The sequence below is a fragment of the Mustela nigripes genome, chromosome 1 (genome assembly GCF_022355385.1).
Source record: "Mustela nigripes isolate SB6536 chromosome 1, MUSNIG.SB6536, whole genome shotgun sequence".
Lineage (NCBI taxonomy): Eukaryota > Metazoa > Chordata > Mammalia > Carnivora > Mustelidae > Mustela > Mustela nigripes.
This window is the reverse complement of record NC_081557.1, coordinates 215,085,110-215,108,578: the sequence shown is the minus strand read 5'-3', so window position 1 is coordinate 215,108,578 and position 23,469 is coordinate 215,085,110. Positions and strand designations below refer to the sequence as shown.

General features: G+C 41.1%; 1 protein-coding gene across 10 annotated transcripts in view; it reads left to right on the top strand.

The window, feature by feature from the left end:
- Positions 1–1,820: 1,820 nt before the first annotated feature.
- The window catches only part of LDB2 (LIM domain binding 2), a 374,613-nt gene continuing 352,964 nt past the window's right edge, over positions 1,821–23,469 (top strand). For 6 of the 10 annotated variants that reach the window (XM_059381407.1, XM_059381417.1, XM_059381444.1 and 3 more), the window contains exon 1: positions 1,821–2,265. In XM_059381407.1, the coding sequence (XP_059237390.1) occupies positions 2,134–2,265 (132 nt within the window). In that variant the 5' untranslated portion in view covers positions 1,821–2,133. The remainder of the gene's footprint in view (positions 2,266–23,469) is intronic. The other 4 variants (XM_059381390.1, XM_059381381.1, XM_059381375.1 and 1 more) reach the window with 2 other exon arrangements.

Sequence of the window (23,469 nt, the reverse complement as noted above, 5' to 3'; positions counted from 1 at the left end):
TTTTGATCAATATAGGGCTGTACGTGCCTGTGAGGTGTGACTTTGCTTCTTCTTCCGAAACCAGCCACGTAAACAGAAACTCAGGCAGGCACTAAACTCTTGGAAATTCTTTAGTTTAGGATGTACACGCAAGAAGCTGTTAGATTTTGCAGTGGCCATCATTCCAAAACATAAATCAAGCCAAATTTGTTTGAAATCCTGTCTTTAGAAGGTTGTGTGTTTTGAGAAACCTTGCAGCAAATTTAGTCCAGCTTTTGGATTTGTAATGAAACCTGAAACCAAGCATGCTGGCCTGCCCTGGGGTCTTCTCAAACAAGTTCCAAGCAACCTTAGTGTAAGGCCTCCCCTAATCTCATCCTGGCAAGGGACATTACTGTGTTGGGTTGCACTGGAAGTTTGGGGTGGACTCTGCAAACATTTCAGACAATCACGGAAAGGGACTGAGCAAGACAACAATTTGGGGGTATTTCTACCCCTGAGTATTCTTAAGAGTGTAAATTACAGAATTAGCAATACCTTATCCCCCGTTGGCTAGTGACTTGGAGATACCCCAAGCCATGATTGGGGCAGAAAGTTAATTAATCTGCTTATTAAAAAGAAGAAATGTCTCATTTGCATGCATTTACATTCAGGTCTTGCATACATCACCCTTTTTGGTGGTCTCTGCTTTCTTTTCTTAATACCACAGACCTCACTAGGTATTAGCTCAATACATTTACATTTTTTGTGTCTGGGCTTTGTTTAAGGGTATATGTCTGGTTATCATTGGTTCCAGTGGAATTTGATTGTCATATAGATCATTTAATTCTCCGTAGAGAGCCTTACCCTTCCCTGAGCTGTGCAGATTTTCTTCCAGTTATCATATACCTCAGTTGCGAAAAGATTTATGTTCTTGACCAATCTTGGAAAATAAAGACCTTGCCTGCATCAGAGTTGGACGTATTATTTGGGGATGAGCCATTCAATTATCTGTAATTTCCTACTCAACCAAATTTTCCATGGTCATTTTTTGGAGGAGTTTTTTCCTTCTTGCTTTTCCTATCTTATTTGGAGGGTGGCTTTGGGAGTAGGTTTTTTGTTTTTTGGGTTTTTTTTTTTTGTTTGTATTTTTTTTTTTCTTTTCAAGAAGGGGAAAAACAAACAAAACAAACAAACAAACAAAACAGCCCAAAAAACAACCCTTGCTCCATGGATAGATCTTAGGGATTCCACATTCTGAATGATTGTTTTTACCTGAAAACCCTCTGTAACCTGAACCCAGGCCCCCTTAAACCTGCTTGAGTGAAGCCTTGGGAGAATAAGGAGGGGGGCTGGGAACAGGATTGATTGTGGGGGTGCAGGGGGTGAGGAGTGGGTGAAATGCAAAGGCTGTAACAAGCCTTTGGAACACCAGCAAGGAAAACCAAAACTATATAGCGGAGATGAGTGCAGAGGGAAACCTTGGCATGCGAGTGAATCACCAGCTCTAATACCAGGGACCCCGTGCAGTGTTTCTGTATTGGTAGTAATCACATTTCTGATCCACTACAACAGTGTGTCTGTCAGGGGTTAAACCACCTAGATGCTAACCGCGGTTAAACCACCTAGATGCTAACAAGCTTAGAAATCAGGCTGTGAAGGGTCCTGGCTGGAGAAAAAAAATTAAAACCAAACCTTAGACTTCTGTCAGACTGTGAGGAGAATTATATTTTTGAACTAGTCTACAGTGTGGACAGGAAATGACCTCTCCACAAACTGCTTCTTTAAAAACAAGCAGTGGTGCCTAAAGCTATCCAGCTTCTCTCTCTCTCTCTCTCTCATTCTCTCTCTCTCTCATTCTCCCCCTCCCTCCCTCCTTCCCTCCCTCCCAACCTCCCTTCCTCTCTGAAGCTCCTGCTCTCTCCCTCTCCCTCCTTTCCCGAGCTCCCTCCCTCCCTTCCTCCCTCCTCTCTCGCTCGCTCCCTCTCCCGCTATAGAGGGCTCCAACAGCAGTTCCCAGCCAGTGTGTTCAGCCTGCCTGCCTGCCTGCCTCTGTGTGTGTGTGTGTGTGAGCGTGTGCGTGCGTCTACTTTGTACTGTGAGGAACACAGCCCATGTGCTCTGCATGGACGTTACTGATACTCTGTTTAGCTTGATTTTCGACAAGCAGGCAAGATGTCCAGCACACCACATGACCCCTTCTATTCTTCTCCTTTCGGCCCATTTTATAGGAGACATACACCATACATGGTACAGCCAGAGTACCGAATCTATGAGATGAACAAGAGACTGCAGTCTCGCACAGAGGTAAGTACTTCAACCTTGGGTGTGTGTTTGCGTCTTTTTTTTTTTTTTTTTTTTAAACTGGGCATGGGCTTTTCCTGGGTTGCTGGCTGAATTCTGTGGGAAGTGTCCCACTAGATACTACCACGTACGTGGAAATGAGCGCCAGGATGAATCCACTAGTTTGAACGCTGGGTTTCCAGGCACAGCAACTCTTGGAGCTGGGGACAGTTTCTGCCGGAATCTTGAAATAGACAACCCAGCACTTGATTCGCCTGCCTGGTCTCCAGATAGGCTGTTCTTCCCGAACTCTGGGGCTTGCAGGCTCTGAGTCGGTCCCGTTGGTGTTTCGTGAGATATAATTCCCAGGGATTTGGGGAATCATTTGCATCTGGCAAAATAAATTTTTAACAAATCCCCCCCAAGGAAGTCTGCTTTGACCTGCATTTGCTTTTCAAAGTCATCAAAATCGAGGTGGAGGGGGCAGAAGGGTAACCCCCTACACTTTTCAGAACTAGCCCTGGAGGGACACATTGTTTGTGTATTTCCATGTTAAATTCAGAAACCAGTTGCTTGGGGCAAGGGGGTTCTCGACTTTCTCTTATCGCTGATGGGAGTGTCTCCCAAGGAGCTCTACCTTCCACCGGGAGCTGGCTCTGCATTCAAGTCAGTTCGAGTTTTGCATATTTGTAATCTTGTGCCTGAAAGAGGGAACGAGCCTCTGCCTTCTCGGCCAGTAACTCTGGGAGCAGAGAACAGGACTTTCAGAACTTTGTAAATGCAAAACTCCAGACTGCCTCCTGCAATTTAAATATTTAATGCCAGTTGACTTTTTCTCTGTGCTAGCTAGGCTGGCGGGTCCTGCTGCTGGGCTGTTCATTTGCTTGCAAGTTGGGGCTTTGTGTTGAAGTGTTCTGAGAAGGAGTTTGTTATAGGTGCACCAAAGTCACTTTAGGAAGTAGGAATCGCTGGGACTCCCGTCTTCTCTGCCAGAGTGCAAATACCCAGAGGGCTGATGGCAAAGAGCTTTAAGGGAATAGCTTTGTTGGAATTTTAGATTGCAGACTGACTCTCAGCTCTGGAAAAGACTCAATTAGTGTTGTATGATAAAATAAAACACACTTGCTTAAATTGTCAACAGAGCCATGGAGAATTCATGATGCCTAATGTATTTAATACAGCTAACAAGATGTGACCTGCTTTCTGATTGGCTAACTGCTGGACAAGGGCTGATTATTATTATTATTATTTTTTAAACTGGGTTGTGCCTTTAGGACTGCTATTTTCTTTATATGTTAATACATCATAGAAGTTAAATATAATCGATGATCCTGTTGCTTCCCCAGAAGCCAGTAGCTTTTACAGAAGTGTAAACCCTGTTTTGCTTAGGATGGTGACCTGTTGGCAGTAAATGATACTCTTGTGTGTTGTTGTTGTGTATGTTACAGTTTGTATATTTCATTCAGTTTTTTGAAACTATCTGTGGGATTCTTCAATTCTTGCAGAAACTGTTGGTTGTCATAGCCTGCTTATCAGAATTCAGGGGATAGAAAATGTCTTATAGTTTCGACACACAGTCATTGCAATACAAATCTGGGGTTAAAGAAGGTCTTAAAAATATACTTGGTTGAAAACAAGAGAACAAGGGCCATTAGGGCTCAGTTCTTGAACAGCAACAGGATTTAAAAATAACCCGCATCCAGCTTACGTTTTAGAAAGTTTCTGGGAAGTTGTGGAATGAGGTTTTTCTGCCATCCTCTTTGGTCAGGAGAACAGGCAGATTTCCCTCCTATCTGTGTTCCCCCTGTGCTCCTAAATTATCACTTGCCCTGTTCAGAGAGAGATGATGTGGGCACTTCCCTGTCCTGGCCCTCACGAAAATCTGCAGATGCAGAAAGGTCCCACATTTGTTTCCCATTTGAGAGAAAACCTTTGAAAAGTCCCCTATTCCTAGTATGTTTCCTTAAAAAAGCCACATTATCTTTTGTGAGAGCTGAACTCAGGAACTCCTACCTTTTGGATTATGGGGTATTACTTTTCAAGATTTTTCTCTGAGTAGGAAAAAAAAAAAGAAAAGAAAAAAACGCAAACAGCTTCCTAGCTCAAGAAACTAGAGAGAAAAGCTTGCTCTGACAAATCTTAAAGATTTTTTAAAACCTCTCTGACCGTGACAAAAAAATCACCGTGAAGTGTTTTCTGGTATGTTCTAGAGCCAACCCCGAACCTTTCCCCCTCCTTAATTAGATCTTTTTTACAATTATCCAAATAATTGCCCTGACACTTCTTTTCTCTTTGCCAAGCAGTAAATGATGTCATGAACCCAAAGGCCATAAATTTGTTTTCATTTCTTGTGAAACAGAGGAGAGAATAAAATAATTTCTCTTATGATATTTAAATATTAATATTGAATATTAAATTTTGATCATAGTCTGTAGTTGGAAAATAAAATATTTAGACAAAAAACTTCTTATGAAGAAGTTATATTGTGCCTTCCATGATGGTTATTGACGATAAAGTTGTTCTGAGTTTTAGAGATGGTTGAAACAAAATATAATAATAGTCAGGAAAGAGTTAAGAGGTTATTCACACACGAAACCAAATAGATTGTTGAGTGACTTTTGCAACTTAACCAAGGTGTTCAGTCATTTGGGGAAGAGACACTCACTTCTTTCTCCTGTCTTCTGGTTCCTGATCCTGTACTACATTGTATTATTTCATTGATTCCTAATAACACACACACACACACACACACACGCACGCGCGCGCGCGTGCATACACAATTCGGGTAATACTGGGAAGTCCCCGTTTCTATTTGAACATAGACTTGGCTAGAAAGAAATTGTTGTAGATCGGTGTTGATGAATAAATTGTAGTCAAGTTCATAGAAATTTCCTAGAAACCTCCTTATTTATGGAAAGGAAAGAACCTGGTCAAGAACCGCGGGGCTTACCTATTCTCCTATAGATGATCCCAGGGATGTTCTCCTGCGATTGCTGCATTTCTTCCACCTAAATCAAAGTCCTTCAGAAGCTGGGTGGTAAGAATTTAAAGAGCATTGGATTGGGAGTTAATCTTGTTCCTTTCTTGTTTCTGTCACTTCCTGAAACTATTTGGCATAGATCATGGTTCCTCATCTGAAAATTACCTCACGAGACTCCCAAGAGTCTTAAAAATTTCAGATGCTGCAAACGTCCTGGGTTTGGTTTTCTTTCGTACGAGAAAGTATTATGAACCAGCACGAGGAGCACAGACATCACTTCTGTGCTTAATGGTGTTCAATTTGAACTCACAAGTAGTACTGAAACAGTGAAGTCAAAGTGGAGAAAAAGCTGAAGAAGAGACTTTGCCAGTCTTGTTTAAAGTAACGCTTGGAGCTCTCAGTTCTGGGACAAAGTAGGTACTCAGTAAACAATTGTTAACTTGCCAATCAGTGAACCCGTAGATGGAAGAGGAGAGAGAGTTCGAGAACTATGTCGCTGGAATTAACACAATCCCAGTGCCTCTAGGGCCCTGATGTGCCCCGAAGCTGCTTTGGGCATCAGCGTCCTGTTCTCCTAAAAGTGCTCATCCCCACCTTCTCCACCATTAATTTATCCGTGAGGTGATTTGTGTACCAAATCTCTGTGGCAAAGGAAAGCAAGTGTCTTAGAGATTACAGGACCTTTTTAAAGGAACATGAATTGTATAACAAAGCGAACAGAAACAACAAAAAATATGTTTTAAATGCTATTGGCTGTTCTGGGAAATACAATTTATTTGCAACATAGAATCTCAGTGGAATTCCATAAAGAAATGTGTGGGTGTCCTCCCCCCTCAACCTTTTAAATGAAATTAAGAGAAACTCTGAGGTTTGCGTCACTATTGGTCACTGTAATTCCCAGGCAGGAGGAAGGGGATGGCATTTTCCGTTGTGTATGCTACCATGATTTACCCGACATCTTCCAAAATATTTGTATTTGAATGGTCTTGCTGTCCCAAATGTATCTGGGAAGCACACAATTGCACAGTTAGAGAGTTTAGCATATCACGCAGAATGCAGATAGCCTATGAAAACGTGGTCTACGGATATCAGAATTTGCTCTTTAAAAAGCTTCAGTAATTAGTTAACAGTAAATAGTATTTTTTTTTCATTTCCTGAGGTCTGTGAAATGAAAAAAATAGTTAAAATATGGGACACATCATAGTGACCTTCATTTTTAGAGAGAGGATTTCACTGTTGCATTACTATAGGATTTAAGAAAGTTTATCAAGTTACAAAAATCTTCATTCTTGTAGCTTAACTTTTCTGTACCTTTCTTTTTCCTCAAATGACCCAACATGTCTCCATTGCAACAAAGCTGTTTTTAAGTATATATGTATTTTTCCTGTTGGCAATACTCTAATTTTAATAAAACACCACAAACTCCAGGAAAGTGTGGGTTCCATTATGTATTTCTTCTGTTTCGAGGGTTTTTTTTCTTCTTTTATCAACATTACACATCCCACTCCAAAAGAGAAAACTGTGATTACAATTGGAAGCCACACACACAAGGTTTTTATTAGAATTACAGTTTTTGGTTTTACAGGATTTAATATGAACGCGAAAAATGTTTGAAGACCTTGAAATTTAAATCTGCTGCCTGCACCCCTCCTTGCTCAACTCTGCAGCTCCCTGGGGAGGGCGTGGGAGGGGGTGGGGGGCTCTCATTCTTCTCTTTCAGTTACATTTTTATATACTTCAGTCACCGGGTTTCACGTTGTAACATCATGTTTATTCATGGGGTAGCTTAGTATCCATGATGTTCAGACGGAGTCTAGTTAAAATGAGATTAGGTATTTTGGATAGGTGGAAAAACATCAGAAATGTTTTGTGATAACTTGGATTTTTTTTTTTCCTAGAAATTTAGAAAGAAAAATGCTGCTGTTACTCTGCGTCTTATGAATGATTTTCAGTGTTTAAACAGAGAACTTTCCAAGTTTTTCCGAAGGGGGTTGTGAGGAGTGGGGGGAGGGGGCGTTGGTAGTGGTAAGGAAAGCTGTTTTGAAAATGTTAAATGAAACCAAAAGTGCAGTTCTAAAAATGAGAACTTCCAAACTCTCTTATTTTTCAAAATCTCTACATGACCTCAGAAAACAAATTGCAGGACTCTCGTACCGATTTTATTTTCCTGACGTCTTTTTTCCCCCATGTTCTTACTATGGGAACTGTTTTTAATTAAAAATTGCTGCAAACTAACTATTAGGAGGAGGCCAAGAAGAAAAAAAAAATCTCTCAACTCACAGTCAACACTGATTCTTATCAGTCTAAAAATCAATGCACATTTAAATTTCTTCCTTTTTGGTGTGTAAATTATGATATAGGATTTAAAACCCGTATGCATTTGTTATGCATTTAGCTTTTTGTTTGGGTTTCAGAAAGAAATTAATTTAAATTGTATGGAGAACAGGGCTATAAATCTCCTTTTATTACATTTGTCCACAGTAACTCATTTTTCATGAGGAACACAGAGCACCTCCTTTCTGAACAAGCAAACAAAACATAAAACAAACAACTCTAAACATCCAACTTTATCCATTGTCAAAAACAAGATTCATAAACTTATTTGGGTTTGGTTGGTGGGTCTCAAAATACAATTGATCTCAGAAAACAATCTCTTTTTTGAAGTGTCAGAAAACAGCTTTAAGGAATGTTCAACTGACGACGTAGATATTACATAGACCTTTGTCATTTTCTGACAAAGATATTGTTCTCTCTCTCTCTTTCTCCCTTTCTCTCTCCCTCTCTTCCTCCCTATCTCTTCCTTCCTCCCGCTCTCTCTCTCTCTCTCTCCCTCTCTCTCTCTTTCTTTGTTTCTTTCTTTCTTTCATCAGTTCAAGCCTAGCTTTTTTAAAAAAAGCTTAAATTGTAGGAGTATGCATCTGGACACAGGGAACTATTAATACTTAAAACAAAATTTAGTGATTTCTTCAAGAGTTGCCATATTTCAACAATGATAATCCCAGAGTCTGGAAATATAGAGACGATTAAAACACTTTCTGTCCCCTAGAAGCTTACAATTTGGTGATGAAGGAATACATACAAACTTACAGTGAGGGCCCATGCTAGATTAATACGGGGTAGATTGTGGGTGTGTCCACGTGCTAAAGGGGATATGCCCTTAAGAAAAATGGTCAGGGTGGAAATAGCTACCATCTACAGGGTGCTCACTATGTGCTGAGTGTGGTGTTGAGTGCCTGTTGTAGGTCAGCGCATGTAATCCTCACAATCACCTCAGGAGATAGGTACAACTAACTGTGTTTTTCCTGAGGAAACAAAGGGTTAAGTAAATTGTCCAAGATCACACAGATGCTAGTTGAATTTTAGAGGTTGTGCTGTTAACCTCTCTGCTGTAGCACCTCTCTTGAGATAGGAAATACTAGCTAGGATTCTAGTTTCACCTGTAGAAATTTATTTGGTGAACAAATTCATTTTTTGTCCCTAGGACAGGTTGACTTTGGCAGTGGCTGGAAACATGACCTCATCTACCTAACTCTACCTAACTTGATTTAACTATTTGTCTCTTAGACTCCTGACTGGTTTCAAAAGAGACCATGTGCAATTCCAGCGGATGGTGCCAGAGATGGACAATATACCCTGGTTACTGAGAGAAAAGAACCACAATGACACTCTCTATTGAAGAACGAGTGTCTTCAGTATTCATTGAAGTGGTCTTCTCTGAAGAGAATTATTATGCATAATCATCTAAAAGTTTAATTTTTTTACTTAAAAATATTTAGGTGTCCATCCAGTGCTTGACTCTTCTCAGGTATGCTCTGGGGAAGATGGTGTTTTGATTGTCAGAAATAATGAGATTAGGAGATTAAATTAGGATTAGAATTTGGAGTGGTGTTGGCTTCCTTTGCAGGTACTCAGTGAGGAATCTTAGGGAAAATAAAGACACACAGGGGCTTCCCACTCACCTTCTAAGAGGCAATCTCCACACCTTGTGTCTCGGCCTTTCTTTGTTGGGGGTTGATGTTCCCTCCCTACCCTTGCAGTCTACTTCAGCTCCCATTGAGGCCCTTGTCTTTACCGTAAATGCCTGCCCATTATTGGACAGAAGATGGTTTCCTTATTTGATCTACCCCAAGCCTGAGACACATGCATTCTGGTTGTCCTGTAACGGATACAAGAAAAGTAAAGCTCAGAGATGTGTAGACCAAGTCCATACCTGGGCATCCCTGGGGTTGCAGCTTCTCACTCCCCCATTGAGTGACCCCCCCCCCCCACACCAAAGCAGGTGTGCAGTAAAGGCCCCCACTCCCCTTTGGAAGCCCTGATTTGCCCTCACTTTACCACCACTTTTGACTCACCTAGTTTGAAATTTTAGTCTTCCAACTGAAAACAGAAGGCCCGGTGTTAGAGATTTGACAGACCTCTCTGAAGAAGAGGGATCTACTCTGTTCTGGTGATGTCGCAATCCCATCCTCTCTTTTCAGGATTAAGATGGCTTGCTAATTGTGCTCCCTGCTCCTTCTCACCACCTTTAAATCTACTCCCCCAAGGCAGCCAAAGTGATATTTTTGCAGCATAAATCCAATCACATCACTCTTGAGCTTTCCGTTACACCTAGAATAAGCTCCTTGCTCTAGATATAAGAATGGATTGATCTGCTCCTTCCAGATGTCCAGTCTTATCTCCTACCACGTGTCCATCAGATTCCAGTCACAAGGGGCATCTTTGGATCTGTTATCTCTCCAAGCTCTTTCAAGTCTCAATGCCTTTGCCCTCAGTGGTAGGATGGATATACAGAGTCCTCTATAATAACCCACAGAAGTATTTGCAGATCTAATTGGACTTAGAATTTGGCACAGTATTGGCTTTATTTGCAGGTAATCAATTAAATGCCTCAAAGAAGATAGTGACAATGAAAGACATGGTCCCAGCACTTTGTAGGTCCTCTCCTGATCAGCCTGAATGTCCTCTTCACAGAGAAGTTTTCCTGGATCACCTCCATTAAAATGACCTCTCTTTTGATCACATGTCCTGATAATTCTCTTCATAGAAATTATAGCAAGCTGATATTTTCTTGCTTCTAGTTTATTTCTGGAGCATCTGCTTGTCCTCCATAGAATATGAGCTGTGTGAAGGCAGAGGCCTTCTTAGTCTTGTTCGTAGTTGTCCCCCTAGTGTTCCTGGGCACATGGTTGATATGCAAAATATACCAGTTAAATAAAGGAAATTCCACTGTATCAGTACTATCCACATTGACACTGAAATTTACCTTGAATCTTACTGACAGTTACAGCTGGAAAAGAATCTGTGATCCTAATAGCCCGGTGAGTGTTCATTGATAGAATGCTCAGCCAGACCTTCAGAGAAAAGAAGCCTAGAAAGGGAATTTCTTCTGAGAAGAAAGCGTTGACCTGAGAATTTTGCCTTCTGGGTGGTGTGAATCTGCTGGGAGTCTCCTGACTTCTGATTAAAAATATTTACACTTATCCTAGTGTTTTTTTCTCATTTGATATATCTACCACTTCTCTCTCTTTGGATCTACCTAGGGGCCCACAGCCATGAATTATGAGATGAATCACGAGCGTACCTTACATTTCCTAGAGCACTTTGCACTTTGGGAAAGGGCTTTCAGGGCCATTAATTAGCTTATTTGAAGTGATTTGCACAACAGAAAATATGGAAAGTTCTATTAGTGTATGATCTTGTGGTTTATAATAACTGGTGTTTGCCGACTGTAGTGTGTGTGTATGTGTGAGGGAGAGACAGACAGAGGCAGACGGAGAGAGAGAGGTGCTCTCCCCAGTCAGAATGTGTTTGTGTATGTGCGCACAGTGTTTCCACCAGTGCTTTTCTCCTCTGGAGGGAAAAGAGTGATGTGCCTGGAATATAAAGATCTAAATGGAAGTAGGACTTACAGCAAGTAAGATCTGGATCCAAATCTGGGCTTGCCTCTTGCTTGCTGTGTGATCTTAGGGAAGTTTCTTAACTTTTCTGAGTGTTTGTTTTCTCTCTCTCTCTCTTTTTAAAAATATTTTATTTATTTGAGAGAGAGAGAATGACAGAGAGAGAGAGAGAGAGAGCCCATGAGAAGGGGGGAGGGTCAGAAGGAGAAGTAGACACCCCACTGAGCAGAAAGCCCAATGTGGAACTCCATCCCAGGACTCCAGGATCATGACCTGAACCAAAGGCAGTTGCTTAACCAACTGAGCCACCGAGGTGTTCTGAGTTTCTGAGTGTTTTTTTCCTTATCTTGCTCGGGAGGTGACTGGCTGTTGGATGTAAAATGCCTGGTGCAGTAGGACCCCCTCCTCCACGTATCCAGAGTTTTGCTTTGCTCAGCTTCAGTTCCCTGCAGTCAAATGAGGCCCTGGAGCAGAGGACCCCGCTTCTCCTATATTGTCGGAAGGTCGGTAGCAGGCTAATGCTGTTTCGCGATGCCTACACCATTCACCTCACCTTGCCTCCTCACATAGCCGTTTTGTTATCTCACATCTTCACTGGAAGAGGGTGACAGTAGTACAACCTGCTATTTTGAGAGAGGGAGACCATATCCACATAACTTTTATCACAGCAGATTGTTATAATTATTTAATTGTTAGTAATTGTTGTGAATCTCTTACTATACCCAGTTTATAGATTTCAACTTATCATAGGTGTGTATCCTAGGAGCAAACAGTACATACAGGGTGTAGTACTCTCCACGATTTCAGGAATCCACTGGGAGTCTTGGAATGCATCTCCCACGATAAGGGGATGGGGATTTCTGTGTATAGTAATTGCTCAAGGAATGGAACTAAGATGATAGTGATGATGATTTGCAGTCCCTATTCTCTATCCCAGCAGCAAATTAAGTCACGTAAGTAATATAAGATGGTTTGGTTTCCTGCAAGTATCTGCAAATATTTTTTACATGGCTGTACTAGCATGATGCAATTTTATTAACCAAATTTACAATGATGTTTTAAGACTCATGGATTTGGTAACGCCATGATAAGGTAACGCCATCAGGGTCTCTCACTGTTACATAATAGCACTGACATAATAATCATATGACTTCTGTGGCCATGATCTTACCCTCGCCCCCCCACCCCAATCCAGGGTATAATGATCTCTGAGACTTACCTATAGTTAAGGATTAGGAATTGACCCATGTGTGGGACACATGTGCTCCATTCCATTGGGAGAAAGCTGTGTTCCGGGCTCGCTTCTGCTAAGAACTCAGTGGATACAATAGAATATTAGAATGTTCCCTTGTCTCAGCAGTGCCTTTGCAGGGCCACCTAAATGGGGGCCCCAGAGAGGGCTGAGGAGCCCGCACCTGCTGTCCTGGACTGGCCATTTCTTCTAAAGAGGCGCACCTCTCAAAATGCAGCTCTGTACAGACTTCTCCAGGGGAGCTGTGTCAGCACTGGTCGGAAGCCTGAAGCACCACCTGCGTGTCTGGACTGATAAGAGCCTTGCCAATTGATCCACTGTGACACCTTGTGGCTTACTCCCTAACACAGTGAAAATGCACGCGGGTGAAAGCAGTGGTGTGCTGAATGGCACCAGGTGGTGTCTTTCTGGCCAGAGGGAGCAGGGAGATGGGTAGGAAAGCTGCCCCCTCCTGCTTTCCTTAGAGATGCACCTGCACCTTTTAAAGTGCTGATCTGTCCCACTAGTCTCAAGGTAGAGCTTCCCTTGATTTTTCATTATTGAATTCTTTCAGTTATACCTACCTTCTTATACTTTGTCCCCTTGACCAGGTCACCTGCAATTTTTATTGAGAGTGCCACACAAATAATTTTTTTTTAAAGATTTTTATGTATTTATTTGACAGACGGAGATCACAAGTAGGCAGAGAGAGGAAGGGAAGCAGGCTCCCTACTGAGCAGAGAGCCTGTCCATCCCAGGACCCTGGGATCATGACCTGAGCCTAAGGCGGAGGCTTTAACCCACTGAGCCACCCAGGCGCCCCGGCACACAAATAATTTTTTATCTATCTTTCTAGTCAAGTATCTTGCATCGCTCAAACATTAAGTTGTTTGCATATATATATATAAATATATATGTCTATATATCTTTTTCTCCAAAAAAGAAATCATATATATATATATGTATATCCATATACATATGGATACATATGTATACATACATACATAATTCTTTACACTTATGCTTATGTTTTAAAAATTAAATTATGTTTTAAAAATTTTTATATATATAAATATATATCTATATATCTTTTTCTCCAAAGAGAAATCATATATATATATATATATAGATATATATGTATATCCATATATGGATATGTATGTATATATGGATATACATATATATCTATATATATGTGATTTCTTTTTTGGAGAAAAAGATATATATATATAGATATATATATTTATATATATAAAAAAATATATATATATTATATATATGATTTCTTTTTTGGAGAAGGTCGTGCTTGTTAAATTTTGCTTTCTGATATGGGTCATTTCTTAGGACTCAGGAAGTTTGTCTTGAGACTGAAAATTGTGTAGACAGGCAAAATCTAAACGAATAAACAAGGTTGACTGTTGGACAGTACTCATGCACACACAAAGTCCTCTTACATGTTATAATTTTAGCCACGATTACCCTGCAGTTTCTTGCTTGAATTGAAATTAAGTAGTTAGTGCGAATCTCCTGCCTTTGAAAGGTTTTGTTGGAGAACATTTGATGGAGAGCCTACCACTCTCAAATTAGTTGACTCCTAGAATTTCAGAGCTGCAGTAGACACGGAAGATCATTTAGCCCATGCTCCTGATTTTGGAATTGTGGAAACCAGACATAGGCGGGGCTTCTTTGGACTCTGAAGTGCTGCTAAATGGTCTCAGGTCTTGTAGATCATAACACTAGTTGCCTGGTAATAACCGGGGACTGGCCAAATTAAACACTTACCAACCACGAATTTGTACTTCGATCCTGCAAAAAAGTCTACGTTTTGAACCGCTTTCTCCTTTTCCAGTTTTCTGATTGCCCTAAAATTGTATCAGCCTTTAGCATCATGCCACCGATGTTGAAAAACACATCACTAACCTACCCTGTTTCAGAATGTGTGATGGTTTTCTTTGCCAATTTTATTTAAAATTAAATTGCGAGTGCTTTAAAATCTGTTTAATTTTCATGATTTTAAAAACATGGTACATTATCAACATAGGGTATTTATAAAATACAACAATATGCAAAGAGGTCAATACAAATTTTCTCTAATTCTGCTATGCAAAAAATTGCTGTTAATGTATTAATAGATACATGTAATACACACAAGCATATACATCAATCATGCCTAGGAGCATATTGAGCTCCCTTTTGAATCTAACTCTTGACTAAAATTATGACTGTTTCACTGTGCTCTTAAGCCTCTTAAAAATATATTTTGAGTTGCCTGAATTCTTTACACTTATGCTTATGTTTTAAAAATTAACATGATATAAATATTTAAAAAATTATCTGGCTCCTTTGTACCATGATTGAAACCCAAAGAATTAGTATTTTTAATAACCAAGCTTGGCTCCCGGTAAGATGGGATGCTGGTGCTAAGGATTTAGGTATGGTGACTGTTACGATGATTACCATTAGCATTTAATACCAGGCAGAAGCATTTACCCAGGGATCTCTGTCTCCTTTTTAGGATTTCCCCTCCCATTTGAGGAGAGATCTTTTATCCCCCCTGTTTTTCTTTCTCTTGTATTATTTCTGAGTCAAGAGACAGTTGGCATGCAACCTTGTGCAAGGTCCATAAATCAAAAGATTTTGCACAATTTATACTGGAAAGAAGGAGCTTGAATTAATGTTAAGAGTTACTGTTGATCTAGAACCAGTAGGTTGGGATATAGCAAGTTAATTTATGACGCTGTTTGAGGGACATATATTCGATTCAAGGAGAAAAGTGAAATCTCAAACATGAGCTATGTCATGAGTTGTATGCAATGTTATCTTATTTTCTCCACTGGATCGAAGAGATCCTTGGGGTCAGGTACTATCTTATATATGTTTGTATCCTTCGTGACAATTTACATTCTCTGTGGCCAATAGTGATCTTTTTTTTAAAGGTACCTTTCACAGAGGTAGCCATTTTGTAACCAGATTCTGAGTTATCACTGTTTTAATACGCATTTTAATATGCATTTTATAGATAAGCTTCATACATATATGCTTCTATTACAGTATTGTGGTATGCAATATCGTCCCCTACCGCAGCACCAACATTAAGTGACTAACTTCTGGAGTCATGCAGACGTATTTTTCTTACTGTTTCTACAAGCTTGAGTGAATTAATTTACCCCTCCGTGTCTCAGTTGCCCTCCTGGGTACTGCAGGAATGAGGATAGAAACTATGGCTTTGGGTTTTTATGAGGACTGAGTGGGATCATTCTTATAAAGTGGTTAGCATAGTGCCTATCCCGTGTAAGGGTTACCCATTATTATCATGGCTTCTCTGTTTAGTGGATTTGAGCGTCTGTCTTATGCGGGCTTACTGGTCTAGAGATGAAGAGGGTGGCATCCTTGTGGTGAAGGAACTTAGTGAGAACATAGTAAGGATTTGTAGGAAGGAGGGTCTTCAGGGATGAGGGGGGATTTGCCAATCCAAGAAGGATGGTGGGAAGGAGGTTTTTGGTGGAAGGAATGGCACATGCAAAGAAACTGAGCTTTGAAAGGTGATACTCTGTTTGAGGAAGGGTGAGGATTTTGGCATGGCTAAGGCTGAGGGTCTGGAAGTATGTTCAGTATTCATATATATGTGTCAGGTGGGGTTGGTGAAAATGGTAGGAGATAAGCCTGGAGAGGAAGTGGGGGACAGACGGTGGAGGCTTTGGTAATCCAAGCCAGGAGCTTTGGTCTTCACCTTTCAGAGACTATCCAAATGGACTTAACATGGTCAGTACAAACAGGGCCCTGACATGACTGTTTCATTTCTCTGTGCCTTGGTTTCCTCATTTGGAAAGTGATACAACGGTAGTCCTCTCCTCACAGGATTGTTTTGGGAGAATGAAATGAGATAAGGCCTTTAAGGGCTTAGATGAGCTTCTCATACATGGTAGGGTTTAAATCAACATTTAGCTTCCACTGTATTGAACAAAGGGAACTGATAAAGGTAGATTTTTGCCTGGGTGGTGTGTGTGTGTGTGTGTGTGTGTGTGTGTGTGTGTGTATGAAATAATTGGATCTGCTTTTGGGCAAGATCACTCTGGTCACTTTGTGGAGGGGGGACTAGCAGTCTGTCTTGGAGCATATTTGTCTGTTGAGAGAAAGGAATCAGTGAATGGGGAGATGTACAAAGGAAAAATTACACACAGTTACTGGCTGACTGAGCTATTTTTAGCTTAGTGTGTCTGAAGCAAAGGATGGATTTTCATGGCTTCTTTTTTTTTTTTTTAAGATGCAAAATTACCATAAGCCAGGGTTATGTAACTTGCCCAGGGACACTTTATTTGTTCACCCGTGAGGTCCACGAGATAGTTCATGAAACTTTCTGCAGTCATTTTTAAAGGATGGGCCCCCAGGGTCTCCAGCCCTGAATTTCCTCCTGCCTTTGCCAGGACTGGGAAACTGGAAGTGATGGGCTATGCCTTCTGTGAAAAACCTCCTTACATGGTAGCCAGCCGGGCACAAGGACCCCATAGTGATATAGTGAGTCGAGTGAAAAAGCAGAGTGGGGAGAGAGTTGAAATCCTACCCTATCCAGGACATGTAAGGTGAGTCTCTGAGACTCAGTTTCCAAGGGGGCAGACCGAGAGTAGCCAAAAACATCAGGTGCATCTTGAACACTGAATGGGACCATGGAGGTAAATTAGCCAAGGCTAGGGTGGTATTCGGTAGCGACTCCTTCTTTCCCTATGGGGTGCTTCGTGTGACGTCACAGGTCCTCACAGTTGGTTCAATTTAGGGGTAGGTTTCTTGTGCTCTTCTCAAAACCACTTTCCATGCTAAGCTTGAGCCTCTGGCCCTGGATAAATCTTTTCTTCTTCCTGAGCCTCTACCCTCCCCCGACAGCTCTGGCGTAGATGAGATGTGTATGGCAAAGTTCTCTTGTTGGCCCCAGAGTCTCTGATCACATGGACTATTTGCGTCTGTTTTTTAATCTACCCCATTAAAAATAAAATCAAGGTAAATAGTGTGTTATTGACTCTGTGTCAAGCCTCCCGTTCCTTTTCTCCCACCCTCCTTGGTGAGGGGAACTTGCTGAGTCACAGCCTCTTGCTTTTCCACAGGAACTTGCTGGAGCTGGAGAACCACACTTCTCCAAATGCTCTGTGTGCCATTGTCTTGAAACCTGCACATGAAAGAAGGTCCAGGATTGTTTTTTCCGGTCATCATAGACGAACCTTAAAATGCAAATGCAGGATGTACTAAAATTACAGAGATCAGTGGGTGCTCTGTACTGTCAGTTTTTTTTTTTTTTTTAAGAAAGGTTAAAATTCATCTGAACCAAGACTAGAAAATAAGCTTAAGGTGTTAGGTTATTCTGAAAAGACTGTTAATGCCTGTTGGCTAAGTGCATTAAACTGCTTTGAAATGATCACTTGTGTGTACTATTTTAAAAACTGCTTGCTGGGATGGTGATTTAAACCTGTTTTTTTCTGGACTCAAAACTTTGCATTTGTCTATTGAAAAAAATGCTGTATTTGAGACAAATAAACATTAAAATACAGTTTATTATATTTCCAGGCGTTTGTCTGTAAGGAAAATATGTCAAGACATTTATAGTTAGAAGCTGAAATCTCTGCCTTAATTTACTCCATCGTATTTCCAAGGAGCCTAACCGTATATACAGTATTACCAGGTCTCCAGAGACCTCCTTGAAGGGATGGATACCAGATACTCCTGGTATAATGGGAGCAGGGGGGGGTTGGGAGAGAATGGGTAGGAAGGAGTCTCCAGTCCTAATTCTATATTTCCTGTGATTTTTTTTTTTTTTAAATGGAGGCAGGGGAAAAAGGAGAGACAAAAGAATGCTGTTATTTTTATGACTGCTTTGATTTCAAAACCCCTAAAGAAGTAGCATTTACTGTGGCACCCTGGAGTGTCTATGGTGAGATTGCATCATCCCTCAATAACTTACTGAGTTTTTTTTTAATTATGTTTTTGATGAAGGAGGATGACAAGCAAGCCTTGCCCTCAGGATGCTCATAGCCTAGTGGGGAAGACAGCCAACTAAACATCTACTTACGGTGAAAGCGGTCCAGGGTCCTGATGGGCAAGACTGGGCTGTTGAGAGCAGTGAGGATGGAGGTCTTCCCAGCAGAAATGAGTATTGTCACGTGCGTGTGCGCACACACACACACACACACATGCAAGTGTGCACACATACACATGCACGCATACGTGTGCACATTCATACTCTAAGTTGCTTATGATATGTGGTAAACCTACGGCACGCCTACCTTTTTGACGATGCTGCATATCTGATGGTCTTTAGAGGTATTAAGCTGCTAAAATATCCAAACCCAGAGAGATAAAGTCATGCAACATTGAAGTGATGGCTGCAGCATTAATGTGATGGTTGCAGGGAGGCCCTTACCCTATTATAATCGAAACCTCAGATCAGGGAGAGAAAGAAAAAAGGCAACCTCTCTAAGCCTACTTACCAGCCAAGATACAGCAAAAACAATCCTTTTGTTTTTCCTTAGCCGAGAAATTGTTCAATGTGTAGGGTAGAAAATGTCCTCCTTACAAAAGTGTGGATTATAGTAATTTTTATGGAACTTCTAGGTTGTTACTTAGTGAATCTTAAAAAAAAAAAAAAAAAAAAAATCCCCTTCCTCCAACTATGGTATCTAGCTAGACAATACTGAGAAAAACTGAGGAAGAAACAGATCATGCAGAGCCTTGAATGTTTAGGAATCTAAAACTGAAGGCGAGACTTAATGAGAATGAAGCAGGGTCTCAGAATTCAAAAGCAGGACCATATGAAAATCGTAGTGAACACTTATTAAGTTTTTGCTGCACGCCAGTCTCATAACTAAGTGCTATGAGATATCATTGTCTCAACTAAGCTGCACACCAATGGTAGTATTGGTAGTATTATTAGGTAATCATAATAGTAGTACTAGGGAGTGTTATTACCACCATTCTTCCGATGAGGGTGCAGAGGCTGTATAAGAGGTTTAGTAATTAGCACAGGGTATCGCAGCGAGCAGGAATCCCACTGTGGCTTGAACGTGGCTGCATCCAGGACCAGAGTTAATCTTCACTCTTCAATTCTATTGACTCTCAGACAGTGCCCCACTGTATAGATGAAGAAACTGAGGCCCAGAGAAGTTACATAGGCCCTTGGTCACAACAGGAGGAGTATTTTTCACTGGTTGACGATTTTGTCTTCCATTCCTAAGTGGGAGCCAGTATGTGTACACTGAGAATCCACTGTGAGTGTCCCGTCACTGTGAATATCACATCACAGTGGCCTTCTTGAGGTCAGGGACCACACCAGACTCATCTTTGTATCAACAATACAGAACGCAGGGCCAAGTGCAGAAGAAATGCTCTAGACAGAAGGAAGAATATGAGAGAAGTCGCAGGCTCAGAATTTTAAACACAAGTAACTACAAGCTCCCCACAGCATAAGCATGTCTGTCTTTCTAGGCACAGCAGCTTGTAGGACATGTTTATGTGAATTAGTAAAAGGTGCTCCCTCTAGCACTAAAAGGTGCTCCCTCATAGGTGAGCCTATGGCCCTTCTGTACAAAGGGAAAATTTATCTGGTTTTCCTGGACACTAGCCCTGAAGGACTTTGTGAAATGTTTTGGATTTCAGCCTCGTCTTTCTATTCTCTTGGCCAGTTGTCTTTTTGCAGTGTGGAAACTGCCCAACTGTATAAGAAGGTCTGTTTTTATTTAACTGAATCATCCAGAATCTAATACAGGACCTGGAATCTGACTGATATTCACTAAATATTGATGGGGCACATGAAGAATTTTAAAGAAGTGTTAAATTGTCTTCTGGCCTTATAATGCCATAACTACAGTAAAGTGTTTGGGCTATGTGTCATGGAGAAGGTTGGCATTGAATTGGTTCTGTAAGGAATTACAGGATTTGGATCTGTTGGAGGAAGAAGAAGGGAATTCTAGCAGGAAGGACCAAACACTTAGGATGCACCAAGCAAACAGGTGTGGGGGAGGAATAGACCAAGTTTAGCTGACCTCTGCTTGGGGAAGTCTCTGCAGGTGTGAAGGGAGTTGTATGTCTGAAAGAGGTACTGGTCTCATCCATCGCATGCTTGGGCTCCATGTCCACAGCATGCAGTGTGAATGTGGCTTCACGGACTTGTTGAATTTGCTTCTGATGTTTCTATCTAGGAAGACATTTATTATTGGAAGGCATTGGTTCATGTGATTATGGAGGTTGAGAACTCCCAAGATCTGTCCTCTGCAAACTGGGGATTCAGAAAAGCTGGTGGTGTGGTTTGAAGGCGTGAGAACTGGAGGGCCAATAGCATAGATTCCAGCTGGGGTCTGAAGGCCTGAGAACCAGGAGCACCGAGGGCAGAAGATGATCCGTATTCTAGCTCAATGAGTCAGCAGTTTATCTGAGCTTTCTGCCTTTTTGTTCTATTCAGGCTCTCAACCAATTGGATGATATGCACTCATACTGGGAAAAGCATCTGCTTTACTCAGTTTACTAACTGAAATGCCAGTCTTTTCTGGAAACACCTCACAGGCATACCCAGAAATCATGTTTATCAGATAATCTGGCATTCCAGTACCTGGTCAAGTTAACATGTAGAATTAACCATCACACTTTTCTCTGCTGTTTCTGTCTTCTCAGCTGTAAGACAGTGTGGTATTAGAGGACCTTGAAAGCTTTGCTGAGGATTTTAGACTTGACTTTGCAAAAATGGGAACCATGACGTATTGAGCAGATCCATTGGAATCTCATTCCTTCTCTCATCCAGTGTATGTATGTTGAGTAGTGGCTGAGTGTTTAGCAAACAGTGGTACATAAAAACAGGCACGGGCCTTTCTTGTAGGACATTTACAACCAAGTTAGGGAGCAAATAATCATACTAACTAATATACAGCTATAATAGATAAAATGTGTACCATATAACACAGTGGGATAAATGCACTAAAGAAATCAAGCATGTTTCTGTAGAGCATACCATAAAGAAACCTGATCTATGCTGGTAGGAGTAGTAGTCAGGAAAGTTGTCTTTAAGGAAATGAAGTTTTAGCTGAGATTTAAAGAACAAATGAAATTTCATTAGAAAAATGGGATTTAGAGCACCAAGTTGACATTTTAAATGAGGAACAGCAAGTGCTAAGGTCCTGTGGTAGCCAAGGGCCAGGCTGTCTGGAGTGCGAAGTGCAAGGAGGAGATGTAAGATGTAATCTGAAGCTAAAGATATATCATGTTCGACTGTGATTAGACCATGTGCAGGATTTTGGCTTTTTTTTTTTTTTAAATTTGACAGACAGAGATCACAAGCAGGCAGAGAGGCAGGCAGAGAAAGGAGGAAGCAGGTTCCCTGCTGAGCAGGGAGCCCGATGCGGCGCTCGATCCCAGGACCCTGGGATCATGACCCGAGCCAAAGGCAGAGACTTTAATCCACTGAGCCACCCAGGTGCCCCAGGATTTTGGCTTTAAAAAAAAAAATCATGCTTAGAGCAATGGGAAGTGTACTTTTTTGGTGGGGATTTCAAAAAGGGTACAACATTGGAAAGGCATTTTGGAAACATTACTCAGGCTGCTGAGCGGAGAATGTTTTGGAAGGATTTAATAGCAGATGCAAGAAGACAAGTTAGAGAAAGATATTATAGTTTTCCCAGAAGCAGGTGATAGTGCACTGGGTCACCTGGAGAGGGAACAGAAGAGCATGGATGGGACAGTGCTTGGTGTGATGGATTTGCTATGGATGGTGTTTAGTAGAAGAGGTGCCTAAGCTGGGGTAAGAATAGGGACTCTTCTCAGGTTTCATCTCTATCCATTCTTGTCAACAGCATGCACCTGTGTCCTCAAGCCCCACCTTGGTGTATGGTTTAATGCTTTCTACTCTACCGGCTTCTCAGAATCCACTTGAAATAGCTGTACCAGCATTATTTGTGTTCATCACCTCTGCCACGCTCCTTTGTAACCTTATCTACCTCCCCTGCGTGGTGCACTTCCCAACCTCCTTGCCCATCTTACTTTTGATTGCTTTCTACATTCACAATATCTTCATTACTTACCAGTTTGTTCAACATTCTTTGCATTTTTTTAAAAGTAAAGATTGATTGAGTTCATTCTCTTTCCCATTTTTGAGTCTCATTATTTCCCTATTTCTTCCTGGTGATTAGTGGTCCTGTTTTCTTTCAAGTGCCTCTTATCTTTGAAAAGCTCTTGTGATTCTCTTAAACCCATTTGCCATTTTGTTGGCCTGTCTTCCTTTCCGTTATAAGCCTTAAGTATGGCATTACAGTTTTCTTTCATCCCCTTTCCTTCTTCAGGAACAACTATAGACACTTCACTACCCTAAGATTGCCAAGCAGTGTCTGACACAATATAGAAACTCAATAAATATTGGTTAAATTTGTTCCTTTTATTGCATGCACAGACTTTGATGGAACCACTTAAAATGCTTCTTGTACCTGCTCTCTTTTATATTTAAATATGTATGTGTGTGGCTATCTGAATCCAGGCTTTCCCTGGGGAGACTAACAAAATCATTCATTTCTCTGTGGCTCTGTAACAGAGAAGTAGATTTTCACCCATCCCTGTGGGAATGCCTCAGAAGTGTTGGGTGAGCATCATGAATGCATGTAAGTTCGACAGATCTTATCAATGCATTTATTTTCCCAGTCAGTTGCTAGATGACTTTTGATATCTTTGCGTAATGATTCCGGGTCTCAGTTTCTACGTCTGTTAAGTGACAATAATTAAGGAATTAGAAAAATGTAGGGACACTTAGAGAGTATGCATTTATTCCACATAAAATTGTGCTAGGATGCGAGGATGACTCCGACTAGGAATAAGAAGGAGAAGAGGATGGTATGTTCAATGAGCCCCTTGAAGATCCAGTTGAAAGTCAAAGGATTGTTTACCCTGGATTGGAAGTATAGGTGACTCTTCAACCAGATGGAGGTTAGGGGCGCTGAGCCCCGTGCAATTGAAAATCCATGTGTAAATTTTGACTCCCCCAAAACTTAACTGCTCATTGCCTGCTGTTGACTGGAAGCCTTATGAATAACATAAACAGTTGATTAATGTATTTTGTGTGGTATATGTATTATGCACAGTTTTCTTTTTTGAGAGCAAGAAAG